A 16024-nucleotide genomic window follows, 5' to 3' on the forward strand; every position below is an offset into this window, starting at 1 on the left:
TGGCCTTATACTGGCCCACACCGCATCAGGGGTGCATACAGACGAGGCATCAACCTAGCCGCTTGCATCAAATATACCGACTATGCCACGGTGGAGCTATCACCAACCAATTACGAGCCCAATACAAGAATATGTGCATCACAAACAAGTGCCTTGATACTGTCCCATCGCACACACACACAACCAGTGCAACATCCGCATGTCATACGATATGCAGTGAAGGGGAAATGCCGGGGTTCATGATGATAAGGCACACGCACAACGCACGTTTCAGCGTCGCACACTATCGGTCGTGCACTAGTCATCGCACACCCCTCCGTGCGAAGCCAAACGGCAACATCACATTGCACCGTGCTGATGCATGGGAGCATCGCTTTATTGTCGTAGCAGCAGCTCGTAGCTGCTGCCGATTGACACCCTTCCGCCCAAACCCGATTCGCACTCCTCCTTCCCATCCATGCATGCATGTTGATTAGTCCCAGTCAACCAAGACCAGCAAGTATAGCCCCGAATCATGCCTGCTTGCAGCGCGTGCAGACGGCGGACACCGCTCACCGCGACACAACTGTGTCGTGCGCGGCGGATGGAAGAAGCAGCCTTAGCTGCAGCACCACTCTAACCAAGGCTGGCGCCACTGCGGGGCCCGCCCGGCAGTCCATCCATTATGCCACTGCTGTTGCTGTTGCCGCTGCCGCTGAGCCGAGCCCGCTGCAGGCCCTCACTGCTGCTGCCACTGCTGGCAGACGCAAGCGGCGAGCCGGGCAGAGCCCCTGGCGGCGACATGGGCACAACCGGCGCCACTGACGCTGCCGCGCCGCCGCCCCGCCCGTCGCCGCTCACGCGGCTGCTGCTTCCCTTGCTGCCGCTAGAATGCCTGGCAGGCGGCGGCGCAGCGGGTGCCGGCCCCCGAGGAGGCAACCCCACCGCTGCCGCCGCGGTCCTCGGGCCAGCGGCATCGTCGTCCTCCACTTCAAACGCCGCCACCAAGCTCTCGCTGACTGGCGCCCCGGAACCGTGGATGCCGCCGCCACGTGGCGGGTGCGGCGGGTGCGACGGCGGCAGGAGGGCCTGCCGCAGCGGCGAAGCCGGCGCAGACACCCCGGGGCCGCCCGCAACAGCGCCGTCTGCAGCGCCTGACTCCGCGGCCCCTCCTGGCCCTGCCCCTGCTCCTGCTGCGGCTCCTGTCTCTGCCCCTGTCCCTGCTACAGCCCCGCTGCTCCGCTTGGCGGTCTGGGCTTTGGTGAGCTTCTTGGCCGTGGGGTGCGCCAGCCAGCTGACCAGCTTGGCCAGCGGCGCGCCCAGCGTCTGCGCCAGGAACATGCGCACCTGCAGCGCGGAGCGGCAACAGCAGCAGCTTCAGCAGACGCAGCAGGACAAGAAGGCAAAGACTTCGGTATTCTGCTGGAACATGTGTCGCGCCACGTGCCACTGGGTTTGTGGACGACGGTCATCCACGGCAGGAACGGCGATTGGGCGTGTCGTCCGCGCTGGCGGCTGCAACCCCAGGCAGCCGCCAGCTCCCAATCGCCAGCAGCCCCCCAGCCCGCCAGCCGCCAGTATCATCGCCCCAGCAGCCCCCAGCTGCCCCCCGCCAGCCGCCAGCAGCCCCGAGCAGCCCCCAGCTCCTGGCGGGCCAGCGCCGCGCCGCGTGCTCACCTCTCCCTTGGTGACCTTGCCGTCTCCGTCCGCGTCCAGCACCCTCACGGCGTACCTCCACGCCTCCACCGCCAGGCAGTAGCCAAACCACACCAGCATGCCCACGTTGATGATGGCGATGATCACAGACAGCACCTGCGGCGGAAGAAGGGTCGAGGGGGGTTGGGCGGGTTGCGGAGAGTGGAGGGTAAGGCGAGCAAGAGAGGAGGGGGTTGCAAGGATTGGTACAGAGAAGTGTAGGGGGTGGGGAATGCAAACGGTGCTTCACAGCACATCACGGTGCTTCCTCCAGGTGCGTTGAGGTGGCCTGAGGATGTCGACCACGGTTTGCGCCAGGCCAGGCGCTAGGCACACCCGCTGGCGGGGTGAGGTGGTGCAGGGCGCTGCCCCTGTCCCTAACAGATTCCCCAGCCAGCGCCTCCCGCCCCACCACCAGCCGCACCTCGCGTGCCGTATCGGACAGGTTGGTAACCAGGAAGAAGCAGCAGAGGTAGAGGATGAGCGACGTGGCGACCAGGCTGGCGCGCTCCAGCTTGTTGAAGCGCTCGTACACGTACGGCTTGCACATCACCTGAGCCGTCAGCGCCGCCACCACCACGCCTAGCACCGACAGCACCTGCGAGGCAAACACGAGCGGGCGGTGGGGTTGCAGGTTGTGGTGTGCGTGGCGGAGTAGGCGATGGGCGCTAGTCACGCGCTGTTGATGATGCTGAGGGACCACGCATACAACAGGTCCTTGCGGCTTGAGCTGCCCATTCGCCGGGCGGCTCTGCCTCGCCTGCATTCGCTGGCCCGCTTAACATCCCCCTCTGGGGATCGGCGGAAACAACCCAGCCCCTAAACCGCCGGCCCCGGCCCCGGCCCCGCCCGCGCCCTCAGCATGCAGCGCACCATAGACCCCTCACAACACAACGCCAGACGCCAAATGCCTCTCGCGCCACACACACGCTCGCTCGCGCGCGCGCTCCCACCTGTATGATGTCATCCTGGCTGCTGGTCAGGATGAGCAGCCCCACCGCACACAGCTTGCGGAGCATGATGACGCTCTCCCAGTAGTAGTAGCTGCGCCGGTAGTCTGTGTGCGGCAGGCGCGGGCGTGTAGGCGCAGAGGCAGGTGGGGAGGCGCAGCAGGCGCGGAGGTACAGGCGCGGAGGTACAGGCAGGCGAAGGAGAAGGCAGGTGACCCGATGAGCGCATTTATTTTGCCACGGTGAACGAATGCGGCCCCAGGCACTGTCAGCCAGCCCTTGCATGCCAGCAGGCTTTGCGCGCGGCTACGTTGCACCTTCCTTCCGCAACCGACATTGGCCCGGCCTGCGGGCATTCTCCCTTCCTTCCCTTCCTCTGCTACATCCTCCCTTCCAGCCCTTCCTCCCGCCTCAGCACCCAACCTACCCTCGTACAGGAACCCGTATCGGTCGCTGAACTTGCGCTCGTTGAGCCGCCCCCGCAGCGCGTTGCGGCGCAGGAAGGCTGCGGAGGCCACCGGCACGCCCACGCAGAACAGCACCACGCCCGGGATGGCCACCACCAGCGCCAGTACCAGGTGGCTGTCGCGGAAGCAGCGCAGCCCGTAGTCCTGCTCCCAGTACATGCCTGCGGCGTGGTGTGTGTGTGTGTGTGTGTGTGTGTGTGTGTGTGTGTGTGTGTGTGTGTGTGTGTGGCGATAAGCCTGGAACCCCACGGGCGACCATTCGGCCTGACCCCGCGATGCACCTGTATGCGTCCATGCTCCGCACCCTGGGCGCGCTACACAACGTTTACCCAGCACGCCTAATTCCCGGATTCCCGCCCGCTGGTCGTAGTCGAGCTCACCTATAGGCAAAGGTGGAAGCATGGGCATAGGGCGGCAGCGAGGAAGTGTCACGGGCATGTGAATGGCAGTGTGTGTGTGTGTGTGTGTGTGTGTGTGTGGGAGGGTGTGGGTGTGGGGGTTGTATGTGGACGTGTGGGTGGGTGCCAAGGGGAGTGAGGAGGGTGGTAGGGCCAGGCGTAGGCATGGGTATGGTAGTGGAGGCGCGCGAGGGCCTGATAGCGCGTGAGGTTAGGTCATAAGAGGGGAGATGGCGCGCAGCGGCCGTTCATCGGTGGACGCCGTTTCAAGCCTTCCCCACATGTACGCGCCCTGCTTGCTCCCCCGCCCCGGGCCCCGCCTCACTCACCCATCGCTCGGCTGTACTCGGCGTACGCGCCTGTGCCGGCGTCCACCTCCTTGCACTGCAGCACCGATAAAATCTCGTCCGTGACGCTGGGGTAGAAGTAGAAAATGACGGCGATGAGAGTCACCGCCATACGTGTGGCGAAGTAGGGCCGGAAGCGCACCGGGCCGCCGTGCAGCCCGTCGCCGCCGCCGTCCTTGTCAGAGACCGCCGCCGCCGTGGACGTCCCAAGCTTGGATGAGGCGGCGGCGGCAGACTCGGCTTTCGCGGCTTCTTTCGCAGAAGCGAGGTCGTCGCCGCCGTCGTCAGTGTGGCTATCGTGCCCCTGGGCAAGTGGCTGGGGGCGGTGCCGTTGAGCAGTGGGCCGTCCTTGCTCTCGGCCGGCGGGCCGGCGGCGGCGGCAGGGTCGGTCGCGGCTGCGGTCTTGCGGCCGCTGCGCGCCGCGAAGAGGAACAGCAGCATCCACATCTGCGGTTTGCCGAAGAAACGGAATCATTGGTTGGTACTTTGGTGGGCTGGCTGTCAGCAGCTTCTCCTCAAGCAATCCATCCTGACGCAGCGTCTGAAGTGCGGTCTCAAGTGCGCACACGCAGTGCAGTGGATGCCAGCCGCTTGACTGCTGACACATGCCTGCCTGCTTACCCTGGCATGGGGTCCACCCCGCCCAGCCGGCCCGCACCACATCCATACCCCAGCCCCCTCACCTCCTTGCGCCTTGCCCCGCAACCCGTTCCTGCAGCCCCAGTCAGTCCGGCCCGTCTCACCGGCACGGACAGCAGTACGAAGATGCCGGGCAGGCAGACATTTATAAGGGTGCGCTGAATGGCTTTGGACAGTCCGTTGTCGGGCAGGGAGCAGTCCAGAGACACGAACGTGGACACCGCGGAGGAGGCCTGCGTGTGTGAGGGGGCGGGGCAGGCAGGCGTGGCGCTGGTCAGCGGAGGCGTGGCAGGAGGTACCGTACAGCAGGATTCTATGCCAGCATACTCAAGCAGTCACGGACACATACGGTAAACGCGCACGCACAGGCACGCACAAGCGCACAGCTACGCCGCACATGCGTGAACGCAGCACCCACGCACAGCGCACGCGCGCGCACCTGCGAGCCTATGTTGAAGATGCGCTCCACCAGGGCCGGGTACTCCAGGTCCAGGTCCCGAGCCACAGTGGTCACCTGCAGGTAGTTGACCAGGATCTGGGGGGGGGAGGGGAGAGGGGGAAGAGGGGAGGGGGGCAGTGGGAGGCAGTGGGGTAGGCAAACCCAGGTAGCACGAATACCGTACGACCACTGGCGCGCTGGGAGTACCAGTAATGAGACTCAGGGCATGGTTGGCGCCGCCACATCCTCCCAGCTTGCCTTCACTAGCCCCTCGCCTCCATGCCTCCTCCCCAAGACCCCACCACCACCGCACCTTGAGCACAATGGTGTGAGGCGGCTTCTCCTCACGCTGCGACTCGTCCGCCTTGAGCCGCGCCTTAAGCCGCCGCTGCCGCCGCCGCAGCGCCGCCGCCGCCCAGCGCATCCGGCCCGCGCCCGCGCCCATCATGTCCCCTAGGCCGCCAGCAGCATGCCCCGTCCCGGCCTTGCCGTCCGCCCCTTCGCCGCCGGCACCAGCGCCGCCTCCCTTGGCGCCCTTGGCGGTGCGGGAGCCCCCTGAGCGGTCCTTGGCTTCGTCGAGCTCCCAGTCCTCGTCATCCTCCTCATCGTCCTCATCCGCATCGCCGCGCTGCCTGTCCGCCCAGTCGCCGGAGCTGACCACCACCGCATCCGTGTCCACGCGCCGCCAGCCGCCGCGGCTGTCCTTTGGCACGCGCTTCCGCAGCCCCCACAGCTCGCCGTTGCCGCTGCTGAGCGGCGCGGCGCCGTCGCCGTCGCCGGCCTCCACGCCTTCAGCGATGGGGCCGCCAAAGGGCGGCGTGCCGGCACTGCGCCCGGATGTGCCTGCGGCGGCGGCGCCGCCGCCGCCCTCGCCCCGCGACATGCGCGAGAGCCGGTGCCGCGACTGCACGCCATGGCCCGACGCGCCCTCGCCGTCCGACCCTGACGTGGGGTCCTCTGACACGGCACTGTCAGGCAGAACGCCGGGGCCCGTCCCTGCCCCTGCCCCGGCCACAGCTACCGCCCCAGACCCAACAGGCGCAGCAGCTGAGCCCCCGCCCAGCCGGCTTTCCCGCGCGCGCACCGAGCGCGGCACACGCGACCGGCCTGGCAGCGCCGCCGGCGGCAGCATCCCCGCCACCGAGCCCTCTCGTTTGGGCACGCCGCGCACGTCGTCGTCCCGCCTGCCGTCGTCCCCGCCGCTGCCGCCGTCATCCTCGCCCCGCGCCGCCCCCGACTCCAGCTGCGCCGCCGCCTGCGCCGCTGCGCGCTCCAGCACGCCCTGCCCGCCGCGACTGCTGTTGTGCCCGCTGCACCTGCTGCTGTGCCCGCTGCCGCCCCCTGAACGCGTACTGCAGACGCCGCCCTCCGCCACCGCCCGCCCGCCCGCACGGACCTCCTCCTCCTCGCCCTCCTCTGCCCCCTCGCCATCATCACCCCCGTCATCATGGTGTAGGTCCTCCGCGTCCGCGCTGGCCTGGCGGCGCAGGCTGCGAGTGCGGCGCTGCACCTTGAGGGCGGCGCGCGCTTCGCCCAGCGAGCGGGTGAGTGTGGAGCGGATGGTCCACACCAGCAGCCCGATGGTGAGCAGGTAGCTGAGGCAGTAGTAGAGCGTGTTCAGGCCCTGCGACAAGATGGTTTTGTAGTTGTCGAAACACGTTAATGCGGCGTTCGGTCGCTACGAATTGATAGAACAGCTCCTTCTTTCTACGGTGCGCTGCTGATAACCTATACAACACCTCGACAGCGCCTCGACAGCCGCGCACATGCCGGGCGCACCTGCGGGGGGCACTTGGTGCACAGCCCGCTGCTGCGCAGGCCGTAGCCTGGCGTGTCGCACTGCGCGCACAGCGTGCCGATGTAGCCCGCAGAGCACTGCAGGGGCGGGTGGGTGAAGGGACGCGGCGGGCAGGCGGCACGGGGCGCATGGGGTCGTGAGAACGTGTTGACCGCTCAAAGCCGTACAGTACAGTACTAACTACATCACCGCCGCTGCCCCACCGCTGCCCAGATGCCCCCATGACTTACTTTGGGCTGGAATGAACTACCCAACCCATCCCCACCCCAACACCACACACACAAACACACACAAACACACACACACACACACACACACACACACACACACACACACACACACACACACACACACACACACACACACACACACACACACACACACACACACACACACACACACACACACACACACACACACCTGCAGCGACCAGTAGTAGCTGACGTTGGCTATGGCGCTGTCGGAGGTCATGGGCAGGTTGGCGTCGCGCACCGACAGCTGCGTGGTATGCAAGGCGCCGATGGCGGAGGCGCGGTCAGTGTAGTCGCAGGCGGAGAAGGTGGGGCACTTGCTCATCTGCAGGGGCAGCCGGGGTGGCGGCGGCGTCAGTGGCAGTTTTCGTAGAATCGTGGTCGTACGGGAAAGGGCCGGCAGTCAGCCAGCCATGAGCAGTATGTGCAGATGGTTGCGTGCGTGCATCGAGCGGACCTGTGACTATCCGCTTCATTTCCCTGAGCATTGGTTTCGCTGCACCTCCCTCCCTTTCGCACCAGTGCCACCCCTACCCACCCCGCTTCCACCCACCTGCAGCGAGAAAGGCGAGCTGTGCCAGTAGCCCTCCATCGGCACCAGGTAGCCGTTGCCCTTGCCCGTGTATGTACTTCTGGTCCGTGCTGCTCAGCTGGCGACGCCGCCTGCTACCGCTGCTGTTGCTACTGCTGCTGCTGCTGCTGCTGCTGGTAGTGGTGGCGGTATTAATTGCTGTTGCTACTGCTGTTGCTGATGCTACTGCTGTTGGTCAAAAAGTCGGTGGTGGAGTTGGTGGTGGTGTCGGTGGAGGATGACGACGTGTCCACGCCGTTGAGGCAGTAGGCGTTGCTGGGGCCGATGTCGCACTCGGCTTTGGAGGGCCGGAAGCTGTAGTACACACGGTGCCCTTGCACACGCGGCAGGCGGTGCCGCCGCTGTCAATCACCTCACCCAGGGAGCAGGCGCGGATCTGCATGAGATGGAATTACCAGAGCCCAGCGGGTGGTCGTGCAGCGAGTCAGGGTAAAGCGTGCCGCACAATACGGGTGGTGCTGGTGGAGGATGACGACGTGTCGGCGGGAGGGCTTCTCGCGGGCGGTCGCTGTGGGTGCTAAATTTGTGTACAGGGTCGGAATTCCTGGCGGGGCGGGTCGAAATTTCAGCCGGAATTCCTGAGGAATTCCGCTTCCGATGCACGGAAATGACCTCGAGTCGGTAAATGGGCCTGCAGATCCGCCGCGGTTCGAAAGCCAGGGGCAACTTTTAGAATACGTTACCGACATTGCAGTTTTACGATGAAAGCTTAACATCAAAGAGTTCGAAAAAAGCTCACGCGCAGTCTGGTGCCTCTGCTTGAGACGGGCTTGCTTAGCCCAGCCGTCACGGAATCTGCGAGATTGTAGGCAAGCGCTCTTGCAAGAGCTCGCTTGCCCGAAGAAGGTTGCTGACCGTGCTTGGTGTTTCCCCAGATTGAGGTCGCTGTTGGACCCGCTACCGCTAGGCGTGCCGGCTACAGCATCTCTGCCGGAAAGCGGCGTGGTTGCTTACTGCAAGGTGGGTCAGGAGACGTATTTTGCTTGTCCAGGTTGATTTAGGGCAACTGTGCGCAGGCATGGCGGATGCGCCGCTTGGATCGCTGGACCCCTTGAGGGAGCTGCATGAGCGTCGTCGTCTTGTGCAGGAAAGGGCTAAAGCGCAGCAGGCAGCGATTCTCTGGACAGCGCGGAAGGTAGGCTGGACTCTGCACTTCAAAGTGCAGGATACACATCATCACCGATCCACTGACAACGTGCTTTCATGTGAAAATTGCAGTATGCCATGATGGCAGGTCTGCTGATGGCCATCATGCTGCTCGTCGTTTACCTGGCTGGCGAGCGCGAGGTCGCGGCCAAGTCGCTGCGTTCGGCTTAAACGCCTGAGGCGCTCGATACTCGCAAGGCTCGGCGGTCGGGCAACTCACCTGTCACATGTGACACACAGCCACATGGCCTTGTAGCTGTGCGCGGCACCATGCTGTGCGTGGTGCTGGTGGAGGACGCGGCGGTCGGGGCGTTTGCCTGCACTTTGGCTTTATTGTGAGGTTTGAAGGGCGTTGAAAGTTGTCAGAACTTAGAGTCACCGAGAGCGTGTCAAACCCCAGAGAATGGGACACTGTTTAAGGCAGGGGGACCATTCCCTGCAATGATGGACAAGTGCAAGGTATAGGCGCAGGTTGATGACAACGGGGGGTTCAACATGCGCAAGTGCTAAGGAAGCCACGTTTCGCGATGAAAGATTCAAACATGTATATAGTTTTGCTAAACAAATAGGTATTGACACCAAGCGCTGCAATTTTCGGAAGTTTGGGACCCCCCACTGTGTCCCAGCACGGATCGGTCCCCGAAGGAATGGGCCTTTTCCAGTCGAGACTTTACATTTAGTTAGTGGGCCACTTTCGCTACAATGCTAAATGGTTGCTGACCTTGATATTTTAGGCTTATAACGGTGAATGCATGTTGGTTAGCAGTCTGGGTGTTTGCCGCACTGATGTCACGCCAGCTCGTGTGACCGGACACGGCGAGGGATAGTGCCGGGAAAGCTGCCTAACGTCAGGGTTAGGGTTGTTGCGGCTGTCGGGTTTAGGGCAGTGTCAGTGCGGAACGGGTGCCTCCCGGGCCCCGGACGGTAAAAGGCTGAGTCATTGCTAGCCTTACTTTGTTGTGCTTTACAAGTGTGAAGTACGTTGGAACGCAGTTTGTAGATGCCGTTATGACGCGGCTAAGGATTTGCGTATCCGGATGAGGCGATTCCCCCTTGGGGCGCCGTTGTTTGTGTGGTCACCAGCTCGAGACGACTTGTTCTGTCTCGAGCTCTCTGGTACGGCTTGCTGGTTAGCGATTTCACAGACAGAACCCCGCTGCGCCTATACACGGCCGGTGGTAATACGCGTTTAACCAACAAGAGGTCTTACCAGAATCGATATCTCGTCAACCTAAATTAGTCTGTGCGCTCAGCAAGGGGCAGTGAGCCACGCAGCACCAGCTCGAGACAGAACAACGGAGCCGTCGGCGGCCCGTTAACCTGCCCTACATCGATTTCTGAGCGGCCAAGCCGCGCGCGCTCTCTACGCCAGCTCAGGGCTCACAGCCTAGCTACTGGGAGTTAAGCCAGGATCACATCCTGCGCTTGCGTCAAGGTTTAGCTGCGGCGAGCGCCGGGCCCTCTCAGGGTCAAGTTCCTGCCAGCTACTTCCTGCCTCACCGACGTCTTGGTAGTCAAGGGCCCACTTACGTACTACAAGACAGTCCACAATTTCTGCTCTGGGTCACGAGAGTCTCGGGCGAACTGCGGCAGTTTTGGGACCGAGCAGCGTGATTGGCCATCACGACTTGTTTCTTCCGAGCTGTACACTAACCTGATTTCTACGCGACACCGCTTTATTTCCCGTGCAGTGAGCCGAGCGGACCAAGAGCTGCTCCAGCCCAGTCGCCTTGCGACCGTCCCTCGCGCTCGCTCCCCGTCTCACGGGCACGGCGAAGCCAAGTCATCTCGCCACCGCGGCATCAGTCCAGCAGCCCCTCGGGCTCACCACGACACCAGCTGCGCGCGAGCGTCTTCAGTGTGACCCTCGGTCACTCATCACTATTGGCTGACAAGCAGCAGTGCTTCAACAGCGCCTGGCCTTAACAGCTGCGGTGCAGGCAGGGCCCTCGGCCCCGCGCTCCAAGCCAATCTTCGGCAACAGTAGCGACAGCGAGCGTTCCGGTTCAGGCACCGACAGCCGGCGCACGCCAGTCTACCGGTCAAGCGCCTCCGCCTCCTGTCGCCGCACCACCTCCTCTTGCCGCAGCGCCGCCGCTCCCAGTGGCCGCGCCGTTGCCACCGCTAGCGCCCTCGGTGCTGCAACAACTTCTCCGACTCCAACGAGCACACCATGAGCAAGCTGCTGTTCAAGCCCATGGACCCCTGGGACCATCAGTCGGTCCCGCCGCTGTCCAAGCACCTGAAGGAGCAGCTCAACGGCACGCGCAAGTACCACGGCAACTGCGCGTATGAGGCCGTCCCTGTCAGCGAGGCGCTCCGCATCATCGACAGTGGACCCGACGCCAACACTGCCTACCACTTCTGGTGGGCCAAGGAGCGTCCCACGCTCCAGGCGCGTGCGCTGGCCCACCACCAGGCGGCCAACCCGGCGCAGCAGGGCCAGCAGCCGGCTCCCATGTGCGGTCACCACGTGATCGACTTCTACATCAAGCTGCTGCACGACCACTTCGCCCTGGACCGTGCCAGCTTCTACGAGGACCGCTACAACGGGCTGCAGCAGACCGAGGACAAGACTCCCTCCCAGCTGCTTGCCGACATGCGGCAGTGTGAGCCGCACCTGCACGCCATGCCTCCGGACAAGTTCGCGATGGACTTCGTGCACAAGCTGCACCGCAAGATCGTGCCCAACGTCAAGAACCGCTGGGACATCATCGCCGTCACCGACTGGTACGGCCGCATCTCCGACATCGCCAAGGACGCCGACATCGCCTGGGACAACTACCGGCGGGAGCAGTCCTACCAGCGGCGCATTGGCGGGGCCGTGTCCGCCAGCAGCACCGGCGGCACCATGCCCGCCAGCAGCACCGGCGCTGGGCCCAGCAGCTCCTCAGAGTCCATGGAAATGCAGGCGCTGCTGCAGGCCATTCGCGCGCTCGGACCCAGCGACCGCGCCAAGGTCTCCCGCGCGCTGCAGAAGTAGTCATGGCGCATCGAGGATCAGCGCCGCGTGCCCTCGGGCGGCGGTGTCTTCAGCCGCGCGCCCTCGTCGCTGCGGTGCCTTCAGCTGCTCGCCCCTGTGGCGGCAGCGTGTCTTCAGCTGCGCGCCCTCGTGGCGGCAGCCTAGCTTCAGCGCTGCGTGCCCCTCGGGCGGCGGTGCTTTCCGCTGCGCGCCCTCGGGGCGGCAGCGTGTCTTCATCCGCGCGCCCTCGTCGCAGCGGTGCCTTCAGCTGCTCGCCCCTGTGGCGGCAGCGTGTCTTCAGCTGCTTGCCCTCGTGGCGGCGGCGCCTTCAGCTGCTCGCCCTCGTGGCGGCAGCGTGTCTTCAGCTGCTTGCCCTCGTGGCGGCGGCGCCTTCAGCTGCTCGCCCTCGTGGCGGCGGTGTCTTCAGCTGCTCGCCCTCGTGGCGGCAGCGTGTCTTCAGCTGCGCGCCCCCGTGGCGGCAGCCTATCAGCAGCCGCGTGCCTCTCAGGCGGGCGGTGCTTCCAGCTGCGCGCCCTCATGGCAGCAGCCCAGCTTCAACCGCGCGCCCTCGTGGCGGCGGTGCCTTCAGCTGCTCGCCCTCGTGGCGGCAGCGTGTCTTCAGCTGCTTGCCCTCGTGGCGGCGGCGCCTTCGGCTGCTCGCCCCCGTGGCGGCAGCGTGTTCGAGTCTTCAGCTGTGCGCCCCTGTGGCGGCAGCGTGTCCACAGCAGCTGCGTGCTCCTGTGGCGGCAGCGTGCTCAATGGTGATGGGGTGCAGATGAATGTGTGGTTTGAGGCTGAGCCTGTAGTTGGGAATGCATGTCTTGACCAGGCGCGTGTGTTAGGAACTTCAGCATTCCTTGCACGCTTGCCTTACGATAGCATTGCCGCTGCCAGCACACCTGCCTTGCTCGGCTGCTCCTGCATCATGCCGACGGAGGGTTCATCATTGCATCGCATGAGACATGTTTGTGGCTAGTCTACCTAGCAAAGATGGTGAAGAGGTACGGGTTTATAACCAGCGCGACGTCTGGCAACCCTGCGTATGAGTCTGTGTGTGTTGCTGCTTGAGCAGCACTGCTACCATGTGCGCCTCTTGTTTCAGTGTGCCCGCCTGCATACCAGACCACAACCCATTACCGTGCTGCGGCTGGGGGGGGGACATCAGCCAGGGCACGTCAGGAATGCGTTATCACGCGTTATGGCGTGACAGCTGTCACGCCAGCTCGTGTGACCGGACACGGCGAGGGATAGTGCCGGTAAAGCTGCCTAACGTCAGGGTTAGGGTTGTTGCGGCTGTCGGGTTTAGGGCAGTGTCAGTGCGGAACGGGTGCCTCCCGGGCCCCGGACGGTAAAAGGCTGAGTCATTGCTAGCCTTACTTTGTTGTGCTTTACAAGTGTGAAGTACGTTGGAACGCAGTTTGTAGATGCCGTTATGACGCGGCTAAGGATTTGCGTATCCGGATGAGGCGATTCCCCCTTGGGGCGCCGTTGTTTGTGTGGTCACCAGCTCGAGATGACTTGTTCTGTCTCGAGCTCTCTGGTACGGCTTGCTGGTTAGCGATTTCACAGACAGAACCCCGCTGCGCCTATACACGGCCGGTGGTAATACGCGTTTAACCAACAAGAGGTCTTACCAGAATCGATATCTCGTCAACCTAAATTAGTCTGTGCGCTCAGCAAGGGGCAGTGAGCCACGCAGCACCACATCAGCCAGGGCACGTCAGGAATGCGTTATCACGCGTTATGGCGTGACACTGAGTGTTTGGGCACTTACTGGTCTTGGGGAGGGGGCGAAGTGGGAGCAGCACTAGCGGACCGCCATGCGATCCATGGAGCGTGCCCCTAGGGAGTCAAGTGACAGGGGACGCAATGTGCAGTGTTCAAATGCCAAGCACGAGAGGAGGCTGGGGTAGAAGTGGCGACTATAGTCTGAGTATAATCTGAGTGCCAGAGTCGTAACAAACGTTGGACCAAAGGTACTGCGGATGCTGGCGTGCACACAACCTCCTGGACCGGTGACCGGGTCGGGGGCGGGGGCGGGGGCGGGGAATTGGAGTCTGGGGAAATGGGATCCAACGGACGCAAAATCGCTCGTTTTCGCCCGCGCAGCTTCTAAATACGTACGTATTTATGTAATATTAATTGCTGGGCCAACGCTCTGTGAAATTGCGAGGGCGCGCGCGGACTTCCCCCCGCGTGCCCGCAGCTCGGCCCCGCACCCTGCCCCCCCCCCCCCGCACACAACCCGTCATACCGTACCCCACCGCGAGATACAGACTCCACTATAAGTAAAATGTGATCTGGGTGCCGCTGCTGGGGGGTCGGGGCTGTGCATTGGAAGTTGGACGGTTGGACGTCGCGACGTAAGTTCAAGTTCGCCCTTGCGGCGAAACCGTTCAGCCTTACACGTTTTGCAAATATAATAATAACAGAGTCTCAGCTTCATAGGTCTCACGTTGTGGGGCAGCCAGCACGGCACTAATAAGGATAGCAGCTTGCGCTCGCAGCTCGCGCGCCCACGAAGCCTCTAATAGGTATATGAGTGCTTATATTGAAGCCATCTACATATCTGATAATTAATTTGGGTCAGCGCCAGCCCTTGCGATGAAATCGGCCTAAAAGTTGTCTTTCTTGAGGCATGCGTTAGAGTGCGCGAAATATGGTTTAGCCTCAGTTACTTTCTCGATCGAGGTTCCCTGACTCCAGTCGGGTATCGGAACTTTGTCGCTTGGGCCTCTTCTACCTTGTGTACAACAGCTTCGTGTAATGGATGGCTTAAATAATGGCTGTGTGCAGTCGGCGGGGGGCGGGAACGTGTGTTTACCAACTTGACAGGGGCCCCCCCTTTCTGAAACGTATGGGTGCGCCGCGCCCCCTGCGGGGGCCGGGGCACGCCAACCACAGGCAACTGCCCGCGCGCGCCGATGCTTTTCCCTCGCCGCCTCACCGACGGGCAGCTCTTCAACTTCTTCAACAGCGCCGGGCACAACGTGCACGCAGACACGTTACGCGCCTCCGCGGCGGAGTTCATTGGCGCACCCACAGCGGGCCCATCAGGCAGCGTGCAGCTGCGACGCGGGGGAGGACGGGGCACGAGTGGCGCGAGAGTGCGAGACCGGGGACAAGTGCTGCGGTCGGCAGCAGCGGCTACGGCCCGGGCAACAGCCTGAGCCACACGGGCACGAGCGCAAGCATCGGGCTCATGTCGCCGGGGACACCGCAAGCAGGCGTATCGCGCGACGGGCCGTCTTCGTACGCGCAGCAGCCACACCTCACCTCCTCCTTCAGCCCGCAGTCGACCTACAACCTGGTTCCAAGCCCAGGGGCTGCGGGGGGCGGACTGGACCCCTCACACCCGCACGGTGACGTGGTGGATAGGAGCCTGAGGAGCCCAGGCTATGCGCCGGGTACCGGCGGTGGCCAGAGCTTCATGGTGGGGGAGCACTCGCGTGTCGTGTTCCACGCCAACGTGCCGGACCTGGCAGAGTGCAGCGGCGTAGGCATGGGCGCGGCAGAAGCCTCGAATCCAGCGGAGTCGGGGCTGGAGGGCGGCCCGGGCGGCTCCATGACTGTCAGCTTCGAGATTGGGCACAGGAGCCACCGGGTGGCGTCATAGGCGTCCCTGGCGGCACCGGCGGCAGCAGCCGGCGGTGGTGGGGGCTCCGCCGGGCCGTCGCCCAGTCCAAGCAGCAGTCGGCTCACAGCGCTGCCGTCGCCGGCTCGGTCCCAGAAGCGCTGACCAGTTCCAGGCGCGCGAGGTGCCGGGGCCTGAGTGCGCTGGGGTCGTGTGTAGTCGTGGGCAGGTTGAGGTTTGATAAGGTAGGCTGCGTTGCACCTGCGGGGTCCATAGCTTGCAACCCGCAATGTTGAGCGGTGTTGGCCTCAAGGAGCGGCGGAGCCACAACCCCGGCGGCGGTTGAGGCAGGTTTGAGGCAGTGTGCATTGGGGTTTACGCGGGTTAAACACTTGCGAGTGCGCTGGGCTGCACTACAAGCTGCTGGGGTATGCACGTGTGTGTATGTGTGTGTATGTGTGTGCATGTGTGTTGCGGAATGCTGTTGCGGTTTCGTTTCCATCCAAGGCAGGAATTCTCGCTAACCGACGGCGCGGCTGGTAGATAACTTGGTGCAGGGTGCGTGATTACCACCGTCTGGCTATGTGGACGAGGAGATACCTGGGGCGGGCATTCTGAGCTTGGCTGGTGAAGGCAGCTGTTGAAGGCAGCCCGTGGAGCCGTACAAAGCGGCAATGCGTGTGTCTGGGTGGAGGAGCTACCGTATGTGGCTACATCTGCTGACGAGGGTTGACGACGCGAGACTCCGGTCGCGTCCCCCCTGGCGTAGGGTATGCACGCATCGGGC

At 63.7% G+C, this 16024-nt stretch overlaps 4 protein-coding genes across 6 annotated transcripts; 3 read left to right on the forward strand and 1 right to left on the reverse strand.

Moving 5' to 3' along the window:
* Position 1: 1 nt before the first annotated feature.
* On the reverse strand, positions 2 to 8057 carry CHLRE_01g040650v5 (uncharacterized protein). 3 transcript variants are annotated; one of them, XM_043058792.1, is made up of 15 exons: positions 7913 to 8057; positions 7517 to 7723; positions 7133 to 7288; positions 6694 to 6789; positions 5228 to 6538; positions 4915 to 5010; positions 4580 to 4708; positions 4218 to 4283; positions 3819 to 4152; positions 3421 to 3471; positions 3052 to 3252; positions 2628 to 2731; positions 2099 to 2272; positions 1657 to 1791; positions 2 to 1326 (listed from the first exon to the last, which is right to left on the reverse strand). In XM_043058792.1, exons 2-15 carry the CDS (start codon positions 7553 to 7555, stop codon positions 616 to 618), a joined length of 3603 nt encoding a protein of 1200 aa, XP_042928708.1. In that variant the 5' UTR covers positions 7556 to 7723; positions 7913 to 8057; the 3' UTR covers positions 2 to 615. The 3 variants fall into 3 exon arrangements, with proteins under 3 accessions (XP_042928708.1, XP_042928707.1, XP_042928706.1); XM_043058794.1 differs by lacking the exon at positions 3421 to 3471; XM_043058793.1 differs by lacking the exons at positions 3421 to 3471; positions 7913 to 8057 and having other exon boundaries at positions 7517 to 7687.
* A 100-nt stretch (positions 8058 to 8157) lies between these two features.
* CHLRE_01g040701v5 (uncharacterized protein) lies at positions 8158 to 10029 on the forward strand. Its single transcript, XM_043058795.1, has 4 exons — positions 8158 to 8364; positions 8431 to 8515; positions 8572 to 8690; positions 8774 to 10029. The coding sequence occupies exons 3-4, from the start codon at positions 8574 to 8576 to the stop codon at positions 8870 to 8872; spliced, it is 216 nt and encodes a 71-aa protein (XP_042928709.1). The 5' UTR covers positions 8158 to 8364; positions 8431 to 8515; positions 8572 to 8573; the 3' UTR covers positions 8873 to 10029.
* Positions 10030 to 10077: 48 nt separating this feature from the next.
* CHLRE_01g040750v5 (uncharacterized protein) lies at positions 10078 to 13749 on the forward strand. Its single transcript, XM_043058796.1, has one exon. The coding sequence runs from the start codon at positions 10875 to 10877 to the stop codon at positions 11682 to 11684; it is 810 nt and encodes a 269-aa protein (XP_042928710.1). The 5' UTR covers positions 10078 to 10874; the 3' UTR covers positions 11685 to 13749.
* A 48-nt stretch (positions 13750 to 13797) lies between these two features.
* CHLRE_01g040801v5 (uncharacterized protein) lies at positions 13798 to 16019 on the forward strand. Its single transcript, XM_043058797.1, has one exon. The coding sequence runs from the start codon at positions 14521 to 14523 to the stop codon at positions 15277 to 15279; it is 759 nt and encodes a 252-aa protein (XP_042928711.1). The 5' UTR covers positions 13798 to 14520; the 3' UTR covers positions 15280 to 16019.
* The last annotated feature ends 5 nt before the right edge of the window (positions 16020 to 16024 follow it).

Source organism: Chlamydomonas reinhardtii, chromosome 1 (genome assembly GCF_000002595.2).
Source record: "Chlamydomonas reinhardtii strain CC-503 cw92 mt+ chromosome 1, whole genome shotgun sequence".
NCBI lineage: Eukaryota > Viridiplantae > Chlorophyta > Chlorophyceae > Chlamydomonadales > Chlamydomonadaceae > Chlamydomonas > Chlamydomonas reinhardtii.